Source organism: Tympanuchus pallidicinctus, unplaced genomic scaffold (assembly GCF_026119805.1).
Source record: "Tympanuchus pallidicinctus isolate F22 unplaced genomic scaffold, pur_lepc_1.0 scaffold1, whole genome shotgun sequence".
Classification (NCBI taxonomy): Eukaryota; Metazoa; Chordata; class Aves; order Galliformes; family Phasianidae; genus Tympanuchus; species Tympanuchus pallidicinctus.
In genome coordinates, this window is record NW_026294618.1 from 52813111 (window position 1) to 52837032 (window position 23922).

General features: G+C 39.8%; 1 protein-coding gene across 2 annotated transcripts in view; it reads left to right on the forward strand.

Moving 5' to 3' along the window:
* Positions 1–13183, forward strand: part of AKAP7 (A-kinase anchoring protein 7) — a 74763-nt gene extending 61580 nt beyond the window's left edge. The window contains exon 8 of one of the 2 annotated variants that reach the window (XM_052671490.1): positions 11880–13183. In XM_052671490.1, coding sequence (XP_052527450.1) covers positions 11880–12079 — 200 coding nt within the window. In that variant the 3' untranslated portion in view covers positions 12080–13183. Of the gene's footprint in view, positions 1–10974 lie in introns of both variants that reach the window. The other variant, XM_052671489.1, reaches the window with a different exon arrangement.
* Positions 13184–23922: the final 10739 nt, after the last annotated feature.

Genomic DNA, 23922 nt, shown 5'->3' on the forward strand with positions numbered 1-23922 from the left:
TGTACTATTGAATATAGCAAAGTCTTTGACATTACTTGTATTGATTTCCCAAAGTGGAAATGAGACGCTGTTGCTATCACTGATACTATTAGAAGCTGCATTGTGTTCCCTTTGAACATAAGACAACATCCAAATAGCCTATTCTAAGGGAACTCCCCTTGCTTAGTACTGTTTCTCATATTCATATTAATTTTCACATGCTCTTTTCTCAACTTACTGAGCTGTATGTATGCTCTGGTATGGTGCCTTTCCCCTTGTTGTACTAATTGAGAAAAAGAACTTGTGCCACTTGCAGCTCACCAAACAAAAGAGGGAGCAGTATGTTTTCTCAAGTCCTGTCAGACCTGCCCTGAAAAGTAGAAAGTGTCAGAGAACCTCAAGGGATATGAGTGATATCTCTGTGTTTCCTCATGTCTGAAGATTAAATCAGAAGTGCTGCAGAAGGATCTTAACATCATGGAAGAGGAAATTGGCTGTGTTGTACCCACAGCTTTATCAGAGTCTCAAGCCAAATTGTCAGTTGCATTATGAGCTGCTGCTGCACTGCATTATGTGTTCTTGGTAATATTGGTTGCTTGTGCTGGTAAATCAGAGCTTGGTACAGATCTGGCTCTTGAGAAAAAGCGCTTTTGAAAATAACGCGTGGCAGTGCCCAGGAGCTTGCATCCTTGAGTCACTGTGGTGTTGTGGGTCCAAGCTGGCTTCTGCTAGCAGGCCTCAGTGCCAGAGAGCAAAGAGTGGCACTTGCAGCTCGCCTGTGCCAACACAGTTGTGTGTGTCTCAATCAAACACTGGGCTGAGGGAATCATTTTCACATTGCTCTAATGGTTTGTCTAATAGCAAAGGAGAACCTAAGCTGTATTTTCCTTCTTCGCTCAGAAATGAAGTGTGAGCAAACCCAAATTATGGCCAGACAAGAAGCGTGATGTGCTGAACATTGAATACTGTTCTCTCTTATCAGATACAAACAGCTCCCTCAATTTGCAAAACTCATTTGTTTCTGCTGTTGAATTGCTATGTGACAGGTCATGCTGTAGCCTGGTCCCCATGAGCTCAGGCCGAAGTCAGTCACTGCATGCAAATCCTAATATATGGAGAAAAGCATGCATTACAGAACACAGTCACAGTAGGGGAAAAGTGTTAAAAGCCATTATGTAGTGGTTGTAGTGTAGTGGTTGTCTACTCCTTCCTAACCTGATGTTTTAAATGGGCTTTTTTTTTTTTCCCCATCTTAATTGTAGTGCTTAATGCTAGCTAATTGTGTGCTTTGTTTTCTAGTGGAGAGTGGTATTCTTGGAAGCAGCGAGGCGTGTTTTAACCTTTAATCCAGAAAATGTTGAAAGAGTAAATATACTTTAAAAAAAAAACTGCACTGTCTCTCTTAAAGATGTCATATAATTAAAAAAGAGAAGACAACTAACTTGCTTCATTTTGGCTTATTAGAAAATGTAATCTGGGTAAATAATCCCAGTCAGTCAGACTTGACTTGACGTTTCCATTCTGACCTGGAATGACAGGAAGACTGTACTCTGCCTTCTTTTGAAAAAAGTCTTCATCCATAGAAAATATTTGCCATTGGGAAGGAAAAGAAAACCCCAAATCTTCTCTCTTTTTCCCCTTTAGCAAGATAATACATCACTGTGCCTACTACTGCATTTTAGCATAAAAGAAAATGCATGTGGTGCAAATTAAGTCTGCCCTGGGAAGATCGGAGTCTCTTCTGTCTGGGAAGCCCAGAGGCACAAGGCAGGGCTGAGCAGGGTACAGATGGAGGGCATCTCTGTGTGAGGGGTGCTCACATGGAACAAGTCAGAAGGGTTGCTTTCTCACCGGAAGATAATGCTTCAAAATTATGGCAACCCAGGCAGCTTCACTTCCAGAAGATGGCTGGAAAACTGTGGAGCTGCAAACCCAGAAGGCAGGAGGAGGTTAATTTGATTAAGCAACTGTTAAGATAGTGCAGGATTACTTCTGTTACATCATGCATAATAGGAACAAGAGGGAACATTTTGTATATATTTTGGGGAAAGCTTCCTTCCAGTGACAGATGCTGGGCTGCGGAGCAGACTCTACATTTTGCAATATTGTGACTGGGATTTTCAGATGAATGCAGACAAACAAAGCAGGCAAGGCAAACAAAGGTCCTTGGTCCAGTGAAGTGGTCCTTTAGATAACACTGGGCTGTTACTACTTGTTAAACACTAGGCAAAAGGGAAAATAAGGGATCTTGTATCTTGTAAAGTATTGTAATAAGGGTACTGACGTGTTGTTCAGCAGCTAGTTATTATTGGTTTAGTACTATTTCTAATCTTTTCTGCTATTCCTAAGATTTGGGTAAAACTGTCTTTTCTGTTCCCTTAAGCTTGAATTGTGAAACTAGGAGAAAAGACTGAGATTTAGGGAGAGTTCTGGGTGTTGGAGAGCTGTTACGTATGCTCTGGAAGTCAAACTGAAGAAAGGGATATGCAGTTACTCTGCATTTATTAAAGGAAAATGGACTGGATGTCACGGATGTTGTTTAAATTTACCCTCTACCAAAGGAAATGTTTTGAGTATAGACTAAGTCCCTGGGCCTTTACCTGGAAGTGTGACATATTGGCCACACCTCTGGCATTTCCAAACTCTTGCAATGGGTGGTTCTTTCAGACCTGTAGTTCTGATGTTAGCATACATAGCTGAACTTCTGTCAGGCCCATAACCCAGTGTGAAACCCTCATGAACCTTAAGAATGCTGTTTTAAATTGGTATAGAGAAAATTTGCTCCTTATTTTGAATCTTGTCTGGATTCCAGTGCCCAAAGTCTCAAAATCCTCCATTAGCTTTATCATTCCTGCTGATGGCTTAATCCCTTTGAATATCTTCCCATCTCAGGTAGAATCCATCTGGCCACTTGCTTCATTTCCTGTGAGTTAAAATACTGAGATATGGATAATTCATTTACTCTCACTGGAGAACTTGTATCCTCTCGCTAAGAGAAATGCTTTATGTCATGGTCTATTATGGTGTTACTCATTCCGTTTCACATCGTAGCAATAATTTTTTAAATGGCATTTTATTCAATTTTCCACTTTAGTACAAAGCACAAGCATTGAACAAATCCGTATTAAGTATCAGGCATGGGTTTTGCAGCACTTCTGAGGCTGAGAGGAAACAGCAAATGAGAAACATGTTTTTCTGTCTTTAAAATCCATTACCACTCAGCGTAGATTAACACAATCATAAAAGTTTCTCTCTCCTCTCTTTTTTCCGCTCTCCCTTTACTTTTCGCAAACGCATCAGTAATAGAGTGCGAGAGGCTTTTTTCAGCACACAAAAAAAAGTTTGTTCTTGTAGTATAATATGAGACTGAGGTGAGTTTCAGGGATAGAACACCCTTCTCGAGTCTGGGGTTATCTTTTTTGTTAATGAGAAATCTATGAAATGAGAAATATGCATACAGCGTATGCATATTTTGAAAGGCTTGATCCTCTGGTTTAGTCAAGTAAATACTGCTTTCTGTTACCTCCACCTTGTGTGCTCTGTTCACCCACCATGGGTATTTGCACTGACAAACAGACTGAAACATAAGGAGTGAGGGCCTTGAACAACAAGGACAGAGGGCTTGGTACAACACAGCCCCGGCTGCTTGGGGCACTGCCTGTAAGTGAGTAACTCTGTTGCAAATGAAGCTTTGAAAGGTGAATTTAATTGCCTGGAACCATTCTTTAAGCCATATACTAGGCATAAAATAAGAAGAGATTACAGGATTAGATTTTGGATGAAAACTTGTTGTGTGGTAAGATGTGTCCAAGTATAAGCTCCCACATCAGTGATGTGTCCAAGTGTAAGCTTTCACGCTTTTCACTGACAGAATAGCTGGATCGTTGTGGTGCCGCACCCAGGCTATGAGGACAGGCGGATCTTCAGGTGCTCTGAACGACTACTTCTGGTGCAGGAAATCCCAAAACTGTGAAAGATATTATTTGTTCTTAAGGAGAAACATTGCCCATCTTCTTCCTAATACTCATCTTGTGGAAATTCACTTAGTCTTTCTAGCCAGAAGTAGATGTGGAAAACATAAAGGCAAAGTGAACTGTTGAAACAAATGCATTGCTTTAACAGGACTAAAGGAAAAAAAATACTGCTTTATTTTTTCAAGGCTAGTTCTGAATATAGTGAAGAAAAATGCAAAAACACTTTTTAGCTTGAATATCAAACCCTTATTTCCTTTACCTTGAGTTGACAGAAGACTATGAAAAACATTGCTTTAAAATAAGAGAGGGTGAAGAGGTGATGATGAAACTCCAGGTTAGAAGTATTTAACGTGACAGAAATAAAGGACCAGGATTAGCATAAATAAGCAGTTCTCTACTGATGCTAAGAGGACAAGATTATAATTATTAGGATGCTAAAGAGTTGGGAATACTCTGCAGTTAGAGCAAATAAAATTTGAGAATGGACAACAGAGTAGAAAGAGAACAGAATTTTAAGGCATGTTAGTGAGCAACCTGTTGTGGTACGGAGTGTAAACTGGTAAAAGTTATGATGGTTAGTTCAGTTTATGTCATTGCTGACATTTTTTGAATTTCTTTCATAGAAATGCCACTGGAATAGACTGGCTCGCTGACTATAAGGAAGTAGAAATATGGGGGAAAGAGAGAGAAGTATTCTTTTGCTGCAAGAGTGCATTTTTGGAGCTGTAGTGAGTCTTGTGAAGGAAATGTTGCTATTATGTTGAGAATATTGGTTATCTTCTTAAGGTGTTTTCTGTTGTTTGACGAAGAAAATGTTTTTACAGCTATTTCATTTTTAGCATTAGAAGGTTGTGAACAATGTGGCCCCCTGGCTTAAACAAATAATTGAAACTCAGTGATTCTTGATTTTTAACAGTAAGACAGACTCTAGAATAAAATTTTGTTTGATTATTAAATGCTTGTTGATGAATTTAAGATATATGTACTATCAAACACTAAAAATAAAAAAATAAAAAAAAAAGTGTTACCTTCTAGTATGCTTTTTTTTTTTTTTTTAACCTAATGTGCTTGGTTTGTTTGAAAGGTTGATTGCATTAAATTTAGTTTTATGATATACTAATCTTCCTTCTTTTTTTTTTTTAAATGAAGTGGTATCTCTACACTATGCTCTGACAACACATTCTGGATTCTTTTGAATTAGGTTAACTGTTGGCAAACTGTGATCATACCTTAGAATTATTAGCTACTTTTTTAACTACAGCAACTCTGATTTCATATAGCCTAGGTGACTGGAACCCTATGGCAGACCAATTACTTAAGACCAAATGATTGTCTGAATTATTCGCTTAACAAACTAGACCTTTTTTTTTTTCTTTAGGAATGCTCATAACTGACATTGCATCCTTCAGTGCTTGTAGGAGAAAGGATAGGTTTAGCAGAGCATGTTGTGTTTCACCACTTGTAAGAAGAGATGGTCAGAAATCTTAGATCACTGAACTTTGAAGGATTTTGTCTGAAACAAAACAAACTTTTGCCAAGTTAACTAAGCCTCCAAATTGAAGGCAGCCTGCAGATATTCTTGCTTTCATCATAAAAACTGGCAAAAGCGTCATATTCCCTGAACAGCTGCAATAGCCTGAATTTCCTCTGCACTTGAAATTCATAATTGTTATGGTTTTATTTTATTGTAGGCTAAATCACATAAATTAACACACTAGAAACCCATGCATTCAGCGTGAAGGGTTAGTGTTGCTTTGTTAGGCAGTTCTGTGTATACAGAAAGAAATTCTTAAAACCAAACAAGTTTTTTTACATGTCCAAGGTGAGCTAAACTAGCTGTATTACATGCTTAGTGTCATTTATGGGAACATGCAGTAATCTTACTGTAATGTCATAACAACATTGTAATTTCACCCTTCCTCTCATTGCTTTATTTGTGCCAATATCTTAAGTGACCACTGGAGACATTTCATGGAAGCCCTTCCTAATTAACAAGGAATTGTTTAGGGTTGCGATCTTCCTGCTGATGGTTATTGTGTTGATTAGATATGGGCATGAGCTCTTGTTTGTGTTCATTTCTTCAAAACCATGATCTTGACTGTGCTGGATGATTTACAGTCTGCTACAAGGGTGGAAAGCATACAGTCCAGTGAGTGGTCATAGCTTGAAATTCAGCTCGTTATGGACTGTAGGTTCTGTCTTAGTGGGATGAAGGTGGTGGTATTTTTTTAATGCTGTAGTTCTGTTAGTATATGTGACCTACCAAATTTATCTGAAAGTCCTTAGCAAAGAGGGTGTTCAGCACGTTGGTCTGATGCCAAGAACACTGCAGTTTTTTGTGCCAGTATGGGAATCTTATTCCCACTAAAGTCAATGAGATTTGCTTTAATTTTGAATTAGATTCTGCAGGCACAAAGGTATATCACAGTAAGAACAAGGTACCTCCATGGGTTGTAGCAGGGCACGGCAGCCTTGCAGTAGTCTACATCTGCCTGGGTACTGTGAGTGTAGATCTTCTCCTGGTAACTTGGGAGTAGTAAACCATGGTAAAGACACAAACACTGAAGTCACAAACTGTATGGATTCACATGGCTGAAATCTGTCTGACTTTGCCTTTATTGGCCTCTTTCTGTTAGCTCCAAACCCATCATAGAAATCACTGATAGTTGTCTGCTGATGTTCCTTAGTCCATCAGTAATTTGGGTGGTTGTCTCTTCCCTTCCAATCTCACCATACTGTGTGGTAGCAAATCCTTTGCCTCTGAACCAGGGGAGCATAATCAATTAACTGATGGTGGGTGATTATTAAGACTTAGAGTGGACTCCTCAGTCATTGCAGGATCTCAGACAGAAAGGGATTCCTTCACTGAAGTACAAAGTTTTGTGCACGTGCAGCAGCAACTTGGCTCACGATTTGGGTGTCAGCAAGAGGCACAGTGTAAGTAGAAAAATGGTATTTTCTAGCATTTAGGAGGAATTTTATAAAGTTTAGTTTTTGAAAGGGTGCCAGAATCCTTTGTGGATTTTCTTGTTTCCAGATTTTGTAAAGAGTATTAGAAATTGATGAACTAATGGGAGACAGAGGCATTTCTGTTACCACGGAAGTCCTAAGGGCATTCATTGCCTATAACCCCTGTCCTCAGAAAACAGTCTTTCCAGCTCGTCTCATCCACCTATGTGAATTACCAGCACTCTCCTTTATAATTTGCCCCATGTTGGCATCATTCTTTAGTGATGAAAGTCTGTTGAAAGCAAAAACAAAATGCGGTGTGTTAAGGCCATAAAGCAAGGACTGCAGAAGTTTGTCTTAGAATATAGCTGATTAAAGGCTGTAAAACTGTCTTTTCTTGTAAAATGGATGTATAGCTGGCTCTTTTAGTGAAATGTCCTGCAAAAATGGACAAGTAGGATAAACAGGATTTGATCCCAGTGACTGTTCTGCCTCTCTCCAAACCTGAAATGCTCGCATAGGTATCTAACTCAGGCTGAACCAGGACTGCAGCATCTGATTTGTTCCAAGGCTATCTTTCAAAATTCAGTTAATGGTCTTGTAAAAATGTCAGGGAGCATCGAATTGGAAAGTAAACCTAATCCCATGGAGTTGTTCAGCAGTGAGTTTGAATCTAAACTTAGATTTCGTTTCAGGACTCCTATTCATGCCTGTGACTGCAGCAGCATGTTGTGGGATCATAAATCCTTGTTTGAATAATTCTGTGCACTTCATAGTTCCCTTTTGAAAAAAAAGTGTGGCCATTTCAGGATAACAGGCTTGCTTCAGTTTTAGTAAATAATAGAAAGGATGCATGCATTGAGTCATATTCACAGAATAAGAATTTGTTTTCATCTTCCAAAAATTACCAAACTCAGGGGTAAAATGGAGGCTTTCTATTCTAAGCCATATGCAAGATGGGAAACATTTTTTCATGCATAGGCACAGGAATAAATCAGCGGTCCATAGTCCATACTAACAGACACACTATGGATGTAAATACAGTGCACGTGGTATATCTGTTCCCTTTTTCAGATATCTCTCAGATTGGAGATTACAGTCAAAGTAAGGCTGAATTTTTAAACCTCCTTTTTGAATCTAAAACATGCATACGTGCAATGACTTTTTGCTGAGATTCAGAAAATGACAGTCTACGTTGTTGCCTGCAAGCAACAAATGCAGCATGGAGAAAAATACATGGAGTAGACGTTTACATAAAAATTTAAGTAAATATAAATGATCAATACCTGTTGTTATTGCCTGACCTATTTCATTTTGTTAATGGTCATGAATAGAAATGCTGCTAGAGTACACAGCTGCCTTGCCAATGAACTTCAGTACTGTGCACACGCATACACAAAGTGCTATTTAGGGAATCTGAAAATGTAAAGAGATGTAATGAGTGAATCCTATAGCCACATGTGCCAGGCCACTGAAGTGTCTGGAAGATAAATCTAGGCTTTCTCTTGATAGTGGGATGTGCGCACACCATACATCAGCCAGATCCTATGGCAATCTTCCCAGTGGGAGTGGAGGACTTAAGGAGTACTACAGACTGTTGGTGAGCCACAAAAATCTCAAAATATTAAAAATATAGAAAATTTTAAAAGCAGTTCTGTGGCTTTCTAAAGTGTACTTGTAGAAGGCTCATTTTAGATCTTTTTTCATGCTTGACAGATTACACAGCAAACCATCTACTTGCATCTAGATGCATATATATATATATATAATATTATTTATTTGTGAGCTCAAAACCTATGTAGAAGTGACAACTGTTTAATAAGAACACGGGAAATATTTGTGAGAGAACAGCTCTGTTCATTTCAACAATGTAAAATAGAAAAAAAAACCCACGTAACATACTGTAAGTAAAATGATTCTGAATAACTGCAATCACAACTGTTTTATGTTATCTGGAGGCCTCTGCTGCTGACTGTTCATATTCTGCATATTAAATACTATTAGGTCAAGTGCCAGGGCTGCTGAGCACCTATTCCCATCAATTTTGTTTATAGAATTCCTTGGACAGATCACTAGAGCTGCGTGAGTAACAATTTCTGTGATTCACTGGCAGTTCTGAGAAATAAAAAAACTCTTAACTGGAAAGCAGTATTTTTTCTAGTAAATAAATAGACTGTGACAACCAAAACATTTTGTTTTGGTTCTGAGCATCCTTAATAAAAGCAGAGGAAATTTGAAATCAAAGGGCTGCATTCAGAGGAGCCTGAGGGATCGTCTCATAGAAATTGAGAGGAGATGCTGCTCATTTGTATCGTAGGTCTCCAAAGAGATAAGAGCCTGAATTAAGTCCCTTCTCTAAGTAAGTTAAAGGATGGACTTAAACCCAGGGAATGCAGTTAGTGGAAGAACATGGTAACTGATGTGCCACGGGGTAGGCATCTGAGTGGTTTTGGGAAGGGTATCTGTGACTCATATGTTAACCTGAAATGCTTCTTCCTGGAACTGCAAAATCTGTTTTTGATGTCTTATTTTTGTTATTTCTCATTTAACTTTTTTTTTTTTTTTTTTTTTTCTTCCCCACAGATGCCTTTCTGAATATTTTTTTCAGGGTATTTCCCAACTTTTTACAAACCTAAAGAAATGTTTTGCCCAGATCTAGTCTGATCACTCTTCAGCTGGAAACTCCAGTTCTTTTAGACCCACTGTAACAGCACCATATTAACTTTATGAACAGAACTGGAGGACATTGGACTGTCTTGCTGTTCCAGAGCAGGATGCTCGTGCTAATAGCTAACAAAGGCTTTGCCTCTGGAAATGGAGGCTTTTGTGTACCTCTCCCTCTCGAATTCCCTTATGAACTGTGTTTTATCACTGAAATTGCTCACAGGTTGTTCAGTCCCCTAGCAAGACTAATGAAAGTCTTTTATAACTATAATCTATATGTGCTGGCAAACTTGAATAAATTTACATATCTGAAGGAGAACAAGTTTATGTAATTGAACAGTGCAGAGCTTTGTACTGAGAACATACAATAGTATCTCTTTCACCAGATGCGTGTGACTAAGCAGCCTCTTATTACTGGTTACAGAATGCGAACTCCAGAAAAGGACATTAAAAATATGACTTTTAAATGTACACACAGGGAAACAGTTGTTTGCCTAGGGCAAGAAATTGCAAAGTGGCAAGTGCAGATTATACAGCCAGTGGAAATTGGACAATAAATTGCATTTTTCCTGGATTTCATTCCTCATCAAAGGACAATGCTGTAGCAGGCTGCATAAGTCACTAGGAAAATGATTCATGGAAAAGTATAATTTCAAACTATATGTAACATGTAAATCCTCATTATGTGTACAGTTACTTGGTTGTATGTGTTTATTCCTGTGAATTCAATGCAGGGAAATGCCAGCTTTTTGCTTTTATCAGTAGATACCTATGAATAGAGTTGGCACTTACTTCAGTGACAGAACTTCAGATCAGAAGACAGAAGGGTGAACGGGGGGGAGGAAATGGTTTTACCATGTTTTGTGCTGGGTTTTAAAAGAAAAGTAGTAATAACAGTAGTATCTTCTAACCTGCTCTTAAACAAATACTTTAATATTTTTTTCCTGTGACAAACTTGCATTTTAAGCAGTGAATTAAAAGGTAGACATTTTCAAATTTATTAAGCAAACTCACGAAAAAGGGGCAGCTAGACATAAGAATTTTACTAAAATGTAAATCAGTTGTGTGCCCAGTAGGCATGTGCTATTACTGACCAGAAGAAATGAAATTTGCACACTTCTAAGCTGAGTGGGTGTTGTTAATGTTAGCCAGTGGCTTACAGGACTGTTACAATAAATATGAGAAATGAAATACTTTTAGTCTGATGTACTGTGTACATCTTCATGAAACACTTGATTCAGAGCTCCTGGAGGGGGAAATTATTTTTACAGTCAGGAAGAGGCAGACTTAGAACTGTCTAATAACTTGAAATCTAGATGGCCAGCTCAGCCAGAGGCTCCTCCTGATGCAATTCCAGCTGCTCTTTCCATGGAAATGAATTCCTTCTCTTATCTGTTGTGACACATAGGTGAAAAGCACGCGGCAGAGCCAGATGACGCAGAGCTCGTGAGCCTCAGCAAAAGGCTGGTGGAGAATGCAGTGCTCAAGGCTGTACAGCAGTATTTAGAAGAAACACAAAACAAAGCCAGACAGACTGATGGGAGCCCTTTGAAAGCTGAGGAAGCTGCTAGTGGCACTAAGAATGAGAGCAACAATGGCAACAGCAAGTGAGCACTGTGCAAAAGCCTGGGAGCGAGTATCCCACCAAGAATAACAGCAAAAAAGTGTCCCAGCTCCCTGCTGAAACTTGCTGAGCGGTGCTGGGTGACAGGCACTCTGCTCTGAGAGGCTCTTATCAGAAGTTTGTTCTAAATCGAGGGACACTGCCTGCTGGTCTAATAAGCGCTTGCATTGCTGAAAATCTATTGAATGCTGGAAAAGGACAAGAATGGTGAAACAGCTCCAGTCTCCAATGGGCTCTTAATACCAAGAGTCCCTCCCTTGCTTTTGAAGAAGAACTGAGTTCTCTGTGTTTGCCTTTTGGATCGTAAGGAATGGGCACGAAGAGGCCTTGCCACAAGTGGAAACAATGCCCTGTGCGCAGCCTGGCACTGCCATGGGGCTGCAAAGTCAGCAGCAGGCATCCCAAGCTAAAAATTACCACTACCAGTACTCGTCACAGATACTATTACACAGTATGTAACATAGCAGGAGTTTCTCTGAAATGTGACACCTTTCTGTTCTGTATTTTTGGTAACTGTTGTTGATGCAAACTGTGTGTTTTCTTTCGATGGAGTACCTTTTTATAAAAAAATATGGGGAAAAAGCACTTAACACTGTCCGAAACAGATATGGTTGGTCTCTGTCTCTGTACATTAATGATTCTAAGTGACGTTAGTTATTATAAAATGTTATATTGTTCTTCTTCTCTAGGAAAGAGCCATGAAGCAGACTTTGTAAAGGAAGCTTTGCACAGAGAAACACAGGCCCTGTTATCCGGGCTGAGTCAAATAAAGGAGCTGTTATCCACGCCTGAGGTCCGCATGAAAATGAGAAAAGAACTGTTTGAAGATGGGCACAACCCTAACAATAAATGGAAAAGTTATATCAACTCTGGATCTCCAAATGAATGATTGTAAATTGCTGTAGTAGAAGACCCTCATCAGGTTGTTTGAAGATGAAAAGTATTTCAAGAAATTTTCCTTTCTCTTTTCATCTTTTTTTTTTTTTACTGAAAATACGAATGGGTGTCAATGGCTCCTGCAGAATAATGCTGAAGTATTTGCACAGAAGGATTGTAGTTCATCATTAAATACAGCCGCTCCTCAGCACTGCTTTGAAACACACTTGAATGTGCAGGGATACATCGTGGTTCCAAAGTGGAAAACTACTGATTTCAAATAAATCTGAACAAACACTGTGCCCTTCCTTTATCATTGCAGATACTTCAGACTTTTCTCATGGATTTTTTTCTCTAGCAATGATATATGGATATTTAAAAAAATGGATGCTTTTAAATACTTTAAAATGTGTATTTGGAAAAAGGTCTTTTAATTCTCTGCCTTTTATATGTGTACCAGCGTTTTGGGTTAGCACTGTCTATTTTTAATTGTTTTTTTAAAAAACAGCACTTGAATATGTGTGTAGATGCTGATATGTTGTTTCTGCAGATGTTTACACTACCACAAGAATGTTTCAAATTTCAGAATAAAATTCAGGCTCCGCTAATGTCAATGGCAAACATTACTGGCTTTAATGGAGTCAGGATGCTGCAATTAAGATCTTCTGAAAATAATAATATTCCTTGATGGTATTTGCCTTTTCTTTTTTTTTAGAACAGTGTTTTATGCGTTCGGGTTGTGATATTTCTTCTATCTCTGCCTTCTGCTGCCTGGGGTTGTGTGTCAGTTTGCTCTTACTGTTCCTCTCATATACCCGCAAGATTCAGAAAGGCTTTGGATGTACAATGCAGGAGTAGGTCCAATATTTGCATTTTCTATGAACGTTGTTTAAAATTGCCTCTGGTGATAAAAGCTATTTCATACATGTTGCGGTTGGTATCAATTTTGTGCTGTTAAAACAGCTGTGTGCATATTCTTCATTGATATCAAGCACTGATCATTTATCTCATGTTTCATGGCTTACATTCTTTTCCCTCACTGAGTGTATAACAGTGTATTCTGAAATGTTATACATTTCTCAAACCACGCTCGCAATAAAGTATTTCTTCCTTTGCACTGTGTATGTTTTCACCTGTTTCCAAATAGACTTTAATAAAATGAAGTGCTTTGCAAGTAATAAAAGTGACAGAACCATTGCTCGTATAGTCAGCTTGGTGGAGCTGATTCATGGGTCTAGAGCCAAAACACTGATCTGGAGTCTGAGTGCTGAAATCGTGTGAAAAAATTTATGCAGATAAGCTAATCCCAAGTCATTGCTGTTTCAAGAAGCCACCAGTTACCACATTGTCTTCCTTTAAATGCTAATTTCATTGAAAAGTTTCCAAGGCAAGATTTTAAATGATGAAACTTTAAAACTGGGTTCAGGTGATGTGGGTTTAGATTTAAGGAGGTACTGCTACAACTTCCTTCAGGTTCACATCCAATCTTTGAAAAATTAAGTTTGAATTTAACAAGTGGTCTCAAATATAATTAAAAAAAACAAAAACAAAAACATTTTGGCATCCTGCTGCATATAAAAATCCAAACTTCCACAGGTGAGTCCTATCATTTTCTGCACTGTGCTTCTCTGAGCCCAGCATGTCCTCTTATTCTACAGGATGCCTAAAACTGGAGAGAGAAGCTGTAACTGTTGTATCTCTGTATAAAATCTTCTTGGTCATATCAAACTGATTTGACATCTGATATGTATTGTCAAGAACTACTTCATTTGGAGATATCTATTTACCATGGCATCAAGTAATTTAAATACAACTTATGTATGGCAACACAAAGCAGGAAAACAAAAAACTGTATGATGTCTGAGTCTCAGATTCTCACCTCCCTTTCATCCACACAAGTCATTGCCATGAATAAGTGCCTTTTTGTATCATTGTGCACAGCAGAAATAATCCACTAATTTCAAGTAAAGCTGTAGAAATTGATGTTTCAGTGAAGCTACGTCCAGACACTTTGATAGGTGATCTGATAGTTAGAGACTCCACACATTTACAGTACTTATGGCCATCATCAAGAATAGAAGCTTGAAAAAGTAAATCTTAGGGGACTTATTGGCCACCTGGTGTCATTTGTGGTGTCCTGGTATGGGGGATATGACAAGCGAAACTCTACGGAGATGTGTTCTGGATCAGGAATGGCTGGAGGCCACCCCAGAGCATCTAAGAGACACTGATGTCCATATCAAAGAAACTGGACCCCATCCTTGATTTTGAGGTGTTTTGACCCATGAAAGCAAACAGGGCTTTTGTTTCAAAAGCATTTGAAAAGCCTTTCCAACCTGAGTGATTCTGTGATTCTAGGATTGTTTCTTCTAAAATTCTTTTTTTTTTTTTTTTTGTTTGTTTGTTTTACAAGGTAGCACTACTAATTTACTCAAAATCGGGCTCGAAATAGGGTTAAAAACAACAACAACAACAACAAAATACATGTTTTTGTTTGATTTTGGGGTTGGGTTTTTTTGTTGTTGTTTTTGTTTTTGTTTTGTTTTGTTTTTGTAGCCACTGGCAGTGGAGTGAACACTTTAGAGTGCAGGTGCACAGACACCAAACCTCGTGTAGAAAGGTGTGAAGCTCTCAGAAGCATAACAGCATGTCCCAGAAAAAATATGTTGCCTTCCTCCTGTATCTTCAGACAACAATTCTGATTTTTATTTTAGTGCTTCTTTGGAAGAATGTCTTGAGGTAATGGTGCACAGGTGTCTCACTCCAATTTACAGGAGGGAGAGGGGGTTCTTTGATAGCTGTATACCCGGCATGAGATTAAGAAACAACAGTTCAAATGTTGGTCCGACCAGTTTATTACAAATCTTAATCAGGGAGATGGGGAAGAGGAAGGCGGACACTATTACAAATTAGGGTGATGGGGAAGGGAAGAAGAGCAATAGAAAAGATAGGAAAGAAGCAAGGAGTCTTTATAGGAAGCAAGAGGGAGATAGTCACCTCCATGGATCTAGCGTGGTTTGTAGTTCAGTGATTGATCTTCAGTAGTGGTGGGTTGTCGGGTGTTCCTTTGATGACAGCGGTGACCACGGCAATGATGGCAACTTTTCAATGGTAGTACCAACTTATTTATACATCCAAAGTGGCCAAGTCAGCTCTCTTTGGAGTGGTAGCTTCTGGCTCTGGGATCTCAGCAGAAACTCCTTTGTTCCCATCTTCCAGGCCTTGCCAGCAGATAAGAGGGAGCTGGGAGGCGCCAACTTGTATCTTGCCTTCACAGGATACAATGATATCATCCCCCAATATCCCACAGCAAGCTGAAGTTATTTGGTCACATCCCAGATCTTCTGCCAGTAAACAGCCCTGAGGACTTTCTTCTGAAGGCAAACAGCTCCAAAGAAATGCTTTCAAATGTGAAATTGTCCACACAGTTGATTGCCACACGGCAACACCCGTTGCTCATCTCCTAGACAAGTCAGTCTTACCACAAGAAGTACCTCAGGAAGCAAGCTTTGAGCCAAAACCAAAGAAGGATTCATACAACAGGTTATTCTGGGAAAGTGTTGGTATTAAAAACTGATGGTGCAAGTGTGTCCATGTTCTTTTCTCAGTTCTAGTTTACCCTCCACACTATTTCTGTACTGCTGGCTATGGAGATGTTTGTGATGGTTCCAAAGCAGCTTCCAAGTCTGGCTGGATCTCTTCGAGTTGCTCTGAGGAACTGTGTCTGATATCAACACTTGCTCCGAGTAGAAGCCATACTTTTGATACCTCAACAACCCATGCCATAGATTGTCTGCACTGCTGAACTGAGGTGTTAGGGGTTGAAGGAGTAATGAGAGAGATTAGTAAATCATAATGTAACCCAAATTGGCAAGGGACCCACAAGGATTGTCATGTCTGACTCCTGAAATCATGTCTAAGTCCTGATAACAGACATGAATTCACTGATGTGGGGAGAGAGACTATTTTAGAAAGAATGACTCAAAGCATAGGTGAACATGGCATGAAGATGCTCAGCCTGCAAGGAGACTAACACAGCAGATAATGTGCAGGAAGCTTTTGGGAGACCATTTAGTGGTGCTTTTGTGTTGGCTGAGGGTGATACAAATCTAAACAGGGACTGGAACATCAGGAGTGATTCAGGCACTGAGTATCCAGATACACAGATACTGGAATATACTTTGGATAATACATTGTATCTAGTGGTAGAGTTATTGAACTTTGATGCTTTCAATGGTAAAAATGCTTCTTAAGGTTATACAACTTGGAAATTAGGATTTAAGAGACCTCATTTTTTGAATTTATGGACGTTCATGATTTTTGACTGCACACTTCTGTGTATACTATTTCAGCCTAAAGGCCACACTGGGTCAGTGAGCAGTCAAAGTGTGTGAGCCATGCTTTGTTCTAGCAACGAGAATGATACCATTCCATTTTTATGACAATGTAGAGATGTGACGTATATCTTCTCATTAGAATTCTGATTTTGTGAAAGCCCTGAGGAGATACTACAGATTTCTACAACCAGCCAGCAGGAAAAACAAAAGCATTGAAGCCACCACACTCAAGAGAGCTTGTAAATTGAACTTCAGTAGAAATGCACATGCACATTTTAAATTCGGTTGTGCCTGGGAATATGCTGGTGAAATTAAGTGTAAATTGACACTTTTTCTCTGCAGATGAGACACCAGCTGCAGAAGCAGAGCTGGCCCAATGGAAGCCAGGAGTGGATCCCATGGCCTCAGAGGGAGATGAGTTGCTGGACACCTGTGGCTGCGTTGCTCCTCACCTGAGGTTTTGTTTAGTGCAGTCTTCCTCAAGGCAGCTCTTTATCTGTGCATGCCCCCTGCCTCTGTCCAGCTTATAATGACATGTTGTCTGAGCCTTAGAAAAGGAGAAGCTAAACTGGCAATTCCCTCTGCAGAGGAGGGTAAAAGTAGACACTGAAATTCCAAAGAAGTCTGTGTCTTTGCCACTTCCAATCTGGTTTACAGTGGGAGGGGGCAGAGGAGGCTGTCTTGCTCTACAGGTGGCTGCTGTTGGAGCCTGAAGCAGCCTAAAACCACTGGATGAAAGCAGCTTCCAAGGGATGCACATCCTAGAAACTAGCCATAGGTGGTTCAGCTGCTGGTCAGATGAAGCATTCAGATGAAGCAGCAGTGTTTCAGCCTTCTGGAAATTGTTCCCAGCCAGGCTCACCTGGTGGCCTCATATGTGAGCACCTTTTGGAATTTCAGTTCCTCCGTGAGGTTTCATATAATCATAACGCTTGATGTATGAGCATGGTGGGAACCTTGCTTGCAAAGGACTCCTCATACTAATGGCAAGTATAATGGTTCTTTAGAAATTATTTGTACTTTCAGTTAAGCAAAATCATGAAATTGGCCTGGCTTCAGAGACCAAGAGTCACACCATTCTTATGGGAAAGGAAACTAACTGAACTCAGTAAATGAGAGCACATGAATGCTGGTGTGTGTTTAACTCCACCACTCCTTTGATCAATACAATTTCTGGATAAGCAAGTTCTCAGCGTGCACTCATCCTCTCATTTATATTCTCCTCAAGTTAAGTCTTCATAATGAGAACATTTGTGCAGAATGAAATTCAGTCCTGAGAGACAGCCGGGCTGAGAAGTAAAACACACTCATAGTGGCTCAGTAATTAGAACAGTATATAGGAAAACCAAAAGAGATACGGCTGCCATTCCTGGCATAGCAAAGGGGGCATGCTGGCATTGATAAGCAAGTGTTGGCACAGCATGTCTGACTGCTGGGGTCTACTTTCCACTCCCACAGTGTTTGGGTTTTGTTTAACAATTCTCAGATTCAAAATGCAGTGACTAGAATGGGGAACTACCTTTTCCAAGGGCCTGTCTTCATTACTGGAAATTCAAGTCCCCTCTGGGGTTAATCAGAAGTGGAGAATTAAGGTAGTTAGAAGAGCTGATTAAGAAACAAACAATACATGAAGATTTCAGCAGAAGCTTATTTGAAATAAAAGTTTTTCTTTCAGATAAGAAAGAGATGTTTTGAGGATGGAGGTTACTCTGGAGGTTCTGGGTTTTGAGGAAAATTACAACTGTGAATTACAAGTCACGGAAAGCGTTGCACTTCTGGAAATCTTTTTTTTATTCTTTTTTATTCAACCACACAGAGAACTTCAGACACTGAAACATTCAGAAGAGAAGAAGAAATAACAGATACTGACATGATTTGACTTCAGTCATAACTCAGACAACCAGAATGTAACAGGAAAACAAAGTCAGGGTAAAAAGCCATCAGCTGCCAGCAAAACAGCTGCCAGAGTAAGAGAGCTTTGATGAGTGAAAATGTTCAGAAGAATAAGTGGTGAAATGAAGAAAACTGACAGTGTTCTCTGTGCCTGGTCAGCTGAGGGGGGCACACCTGTGTTTGTCACTCAGATGCACTGTAGAGGCAAATGTCACTCTTTTTGGTCATGTTTTCCAATCATAGGTATAGTCATCAAATATATCAGAGAGGAAAAGCTAAATGATCACCCTGGTGTGAAATACCTCTCTGGAAGAATACCGTAGTGAGGTGATATGAGGGATCCTAAGGGTAAACCCCTAAGAAGAGACAAAGTAGTCTGAGACTGAATCTGCACACTCAAGTAAAAGATCTCTGGAGAAGCAAAGAAGCAGGATGTGTAATTTAAATTATTAAGACTTTTTTTCCATAATGTAGGTCTACTGAAGCTCTGCGTCTGGAACTCAAAGCCAAATCTCTAAATGTTCACAGGTAACTATGCAGTCTCTGTGTGAATGATCTTACAGTCCTAAGGTGCTCCCAGCCATCAGGGCAGCAGCACAGAGCACAGCAGTAACACATCTCTCTTCTCTAAGAGCATATTTATAACCAAATGCTTACAAGTGGATGCAGCATCAAATTGCCAGTTGTGTCACATTATGCTTGTAATGTACAGAATACAAGAGGAAATGAAATGTCTGTTCTTTGTGTAGGGAGGTGAATTAACAATTCCTACAAAACCAGGCAAATATGATAACTACACAAATTAAAAGACCGTTATGATATAAAATGAGATGCATTACTGCACCTGGTTGCAGTGAATGACTGCTAAAAAAGGGTCTGTGTATAGAACTGCCAGACCAATGTACCTAAAGAATAATACTGCAAAGATGAAGACAAAGTTTCAGAAGTGAAGATAGGAAAATGAAAAAACTGATTAATTCTTAAGTAAATGCAGATATTTATTATTTCACCCTTCCTGGCAAATCTGCAAGTGCAAGACAGCTATCTATTGTCCCATTATATGAAAAATATAAAAAATTTCTATGGGAACATAACTGAAGCTGCTTTTAGTATTAAATTTGAGCATGCATATAGAACTGTTGTTCATCAAACTAATGTTTATTGTAACTTATCTAACATTCTCTTTACATGTGTATCCGGCAATTTTTTAGAAGGGGGCTAAAATACAGAGGACACTCACTTCACTTGTATCTTAAAGGAACATTAGAAAAGGATATGAAGTTACACACTGTTCAGAGAGACATCATTTAATATTATACTAGGCACTTCTTGCATTTTCAGTATATGAAGACTTACCACTTTGAAAATAGCACAGAATAAACATATTACTAGACATAACTGGATTTAGTGAGTCCCACTAAAGAAGGCATGTGTGGAGAACCCCCAGAGCAGTTTGTGTCATTTTGTCTTGTTACTGTATAATTTCAAATTAATGGAAGACCACTTATATCCGTGGTCACTATGGGGATTCTCCTTCATAATTACTGGCTGACCTTTTGGCTCTTTTACTTGTGTAGCATTTCTGGATCACCAATGTGAATTAATTATATAAGATAATAATTTGCACTGGGGGATCTGATGGAGTAACAGAGCCTGGAGGCTGCAGGATCAAAGCAAAGATCTTTGCTGTAGTCATTTAACCTACCAGGGTCATGAAGAGAGAATAAAGGGCTCTGTGTAGGGCCTCATGTCTTTGTGGAGAGGAGCAAAGATGTGTCCTATCATGCTGAGTGAACATACTCCACCAGCACAGGATGACCAGGGCTGGGAAGGTGAACACAAATAGATTGTAACTCAACACTTCTCTTTTGCCTCAGTTTGGGCATCTTCAACCGGTCACAAAGAGGTTTTGCCAATGGCCATGCAGGCATGGGGCAGGAGGTGAGGGGTCTCCACTGATGCCATCAGGATCCTGTACTTCCCCATACCCTGTGTTGTACAACAGCTCAGACTAGTTGTAAGCACCTTCTTATCCAGCAGGAGAGCAAAAAAAGAAGGAAAGCCAGCCACACTTGGACCTGCATGCAGGTGTGTGGCCCAGCCTGAGGTTCAGTACCCACACCTGGGCCAGCCATGCCAAGCCATGGAGTCAGGGGAAGGTCACAGCCTGCACCATGGGGCCTCATCCCTCTGCTCCTGCCTCACAGAACACCTGTACCTGCATAGCAGCCAGTGGTGTAGTCAGGGCCAGGGCACTAAGCAGAGCTGTTTCTGCTACCAGCAGGCACTTCCACCGAACACTGTGTTAGTTAATACGTGAGTGCATTAACATTACTATTAATATTCCAGGCTCCAGTTGGTCCTTGCAAGAATTAGGAAAAGGAGGTTTCAGAGCACTGGTAACATTTGTTAATCATTATCCTTTGAAGAAATCCCTTAACGCTTTGCTCTGCCAAAATGCTGGGTGCTTCCTTACCCCACTTCTTTGCCAAAGAGAAGATTCCTTCTGCTGCAGCTGGCCCCAGGAGATTGGCCATGATGACATAGGAGATGTGGACAAAACCAGTCAGAAGCCCTGAGGGATGGACGTTGATCACACACAAAAATCTCCATATTTTATGTAGTCCACTTTGCCCCTGTGTTTTCCAGCAGTCACCATGAAGGGTCTCTCTGATGCAGCTACATGGAAATGCTCACATGCAGCTGCTCTATGTAATCCATCCCCAACTGTCTCTGTTATTTCTGTGTGTGGATCTGTATAAGAACAGTTTAAAAATAAGTACACGAGCCCAGCACGGGCTGCAGTGAACACCTTGCCGTGGCTGACTTGCTCTGCCCCATACTAAAGAAGCTTTGTATCCTACCAGTACTTACTCTGAAAATCATACAAATGAATTAAGAAACTTTTTTAAAAGCCATTTTGTAAGTTAGAGAGAGAAAAGCTTACCAATGGGTTAGTAACTATCCAGATATTTTATTAATCATGTAAGCAGATATATCATTAGGATAGTGCACAAAGCACAGGCTGAACAGTCTCACCTCATGATTTCTGCTGAGACTTGTACATGGCCATGCATGAAACTAGGTTCACATCCTCACTTGTGTTCCCTTTACTTTCCCCTGTGGTGACAGAGGCCTTCACAAGAAGAAAAGTGCAGGTACCAGGGGGTGTTTCCTTCCCACCCCTCTCTGGTAGGAGAAAAAGAAACTCAGATTGGCAGCACACCCAAAAGCTAAACAAACGTGGGCTAGGAAACAACAAAGTCAGCAAAACTGATTTCAAATCAAAGCAAGTTTCTAAAGGGTCTTCTATCTCTCAGGTTTCTGCATTGAGAGAAAGGGTATAGGAGCAGAATCCCAGACTTGAACCAGGAAATACTTATTGGGCAGTTGTTCATAGGCTGGTCTGCTGATTGAACAATAGAGAATTTTTAGCAGCAGCAGGAGTAGTGGTCCAATCAGTCTATTTTAGAGTAGTACTTAAAAACTGCCACTGCCACCCAAACAAGACAATTTCACCCAACTGTCTGCAGGAAAAATGTATCCAGGATGGGGCACTTAACAAAAACAAAAGTAGTTTCAGGCTAACAGTAAGCACTTCTGTTCTGAACCTCCGCAGCAAATACAGTTAAACAATGGAGAAGTGGACTTGCAAACATCTTAAAAAATTCATTCTGTAAGTTACATTACTGTTTTATGAGTTCAAAAATCAATGTGCACAAAATTATGTGTGAATAATCAGCCCAGCTCCTATGACAAACAAAATATTGGAGAAACGTCACATTTTGAGTCTGCTTGAGGAAATGTTTTTTTCTTCATTTTTGAGTTTCCTTGCCTAAAGCATTTCAGAGCCAAGTGAGAATATGATCTTACCCTAACTGGTATTCTGCACATCAAGTTCTCATGCAAAAACACATTGTTTCAAACCATAAGTTTACAAACACACTTTGCTCATGCAAACATAAGAAATGAGTTAAAGCAGAAATCCACCTGTGACAATAAGCTGCAGTAGCTGCTTAAATACTGGCAGCTGAGTGTTTCTTTCCCTTGCAGATCCTCCCAGTTTCCAGCAATCAGCCTTTCAGGGATTTCGAGAGTGGGAGCTTTCGTCTGGAGCTGGAGGATTTGATTACAAGTCTGATTACAAAAAGTGGAAATGAAAAGACATAAGGAGAGAATAATAAGACAGTTGGTGGCATAAAGGAATTAATGAACTAGAGAGGAATGCAATTCTGTTTAACAGTGATGAATTGAGTATTATTTGGTATTGTCCTGTCAGCAAAGTAGAGATTTGCTGCAAAATGCTGCTGGGCCTGGTTTGGGAACACCTGCTATAAACAAATACCCACGGCATACATAGGAAATGGCAAAACGCAAATTATATCGCAGTCCTTATCACCACATAGCAAGCCTTGCCCAAAGCATTTAAATACTTAGATTGTCAGCTATCTTTTTTATTACCGTGCTGGATCAGAAACGTTTGGCTCTTGGGTAAGGGAGATGACATAGCAGCAAACTGGTGGGCAGTTCTGGTTTTCTAACAGGAGAGTGCAAATCCTTTCCACCCGGCCAACTGAGAGGCCACTGGCTGAGAAGCAGTCACACTGTTCTGCCTGGAGTGAATAAGGTACTATTAGCGTGATCTCCCTGTCACAGGTGAGAAGTTTGGGTAATTTGTACCCTCTCAGGTCTAATGCATTTCAGATAGGCCAGAGGATGAAATGCAGTACGTTGGGCAGAACAGCTAGCATAGAGTGGATTTTTGGCTGCAGATATATTTTGAAAGACAGTGTTCTTACAGCACTGTTAGGTCAGGAGAAATGTCACATGAAAGCTAATTCTAATTGAAATTCAGGCCTGATGCACTTTTGTTTTTCCACTTGGTTTGGGGGTGGAATAGCATTACCACAGCTAGCAGAAGAGTCTGATTCTTCTTTACGTACCAGATCTGCTAAATGGAGAGAAGGTATTATTGAGTAGGTATTATTCATATTCCTTTCCTCTTATGTGCCTTTCCTATTCAAGTTCTTTTAAATTATTATTATCTGTTTCAAACACTTGGCAACCATCTAGGGACATATTATTCTTTGATGCTTCAACAGCTGAGGCCCTTTCAGTAAACTGTGTTACAATGAGTAGCATCAGAAGAAGCTGGCAGGAATGAGCCTCAAAATAAATGTAGGAAGGGGTTTATCGTGCAACAGATAATTGACCTATGGAAACCACTGCAGAAGGCTGTTGTTAATGGAAAATCTTTATGTGGCTCAAGGGGCCTAATGGAGGAGTACTTGGAAGGGAAATCTGCTGTGGATTGATGCAGAAACCATCTCCAATTCAGTAAAGCTGCAACTGTAAAATTAGCTAGGAGGTGGGAGGGTATTGATGGAAGAAAAATAATTCATATTCTTATTCATTTTCTACTTCTTTCTGGATATCTGCCAGCCTCAGATATGGTGTATTAACTCTCTAGACCCTTCGTCTGATTTTTCTTAAGTTCTTATTCCTATCAAATGTCGAGAGTGTCAGTAATGAAGAATAGAGGGCATGGTTTCCATTTCTTCTAAAATATTAAATTATTGAATGTGTTTTTAAAAACAACAAAAAAAATTAACCTTTTAAATCAACA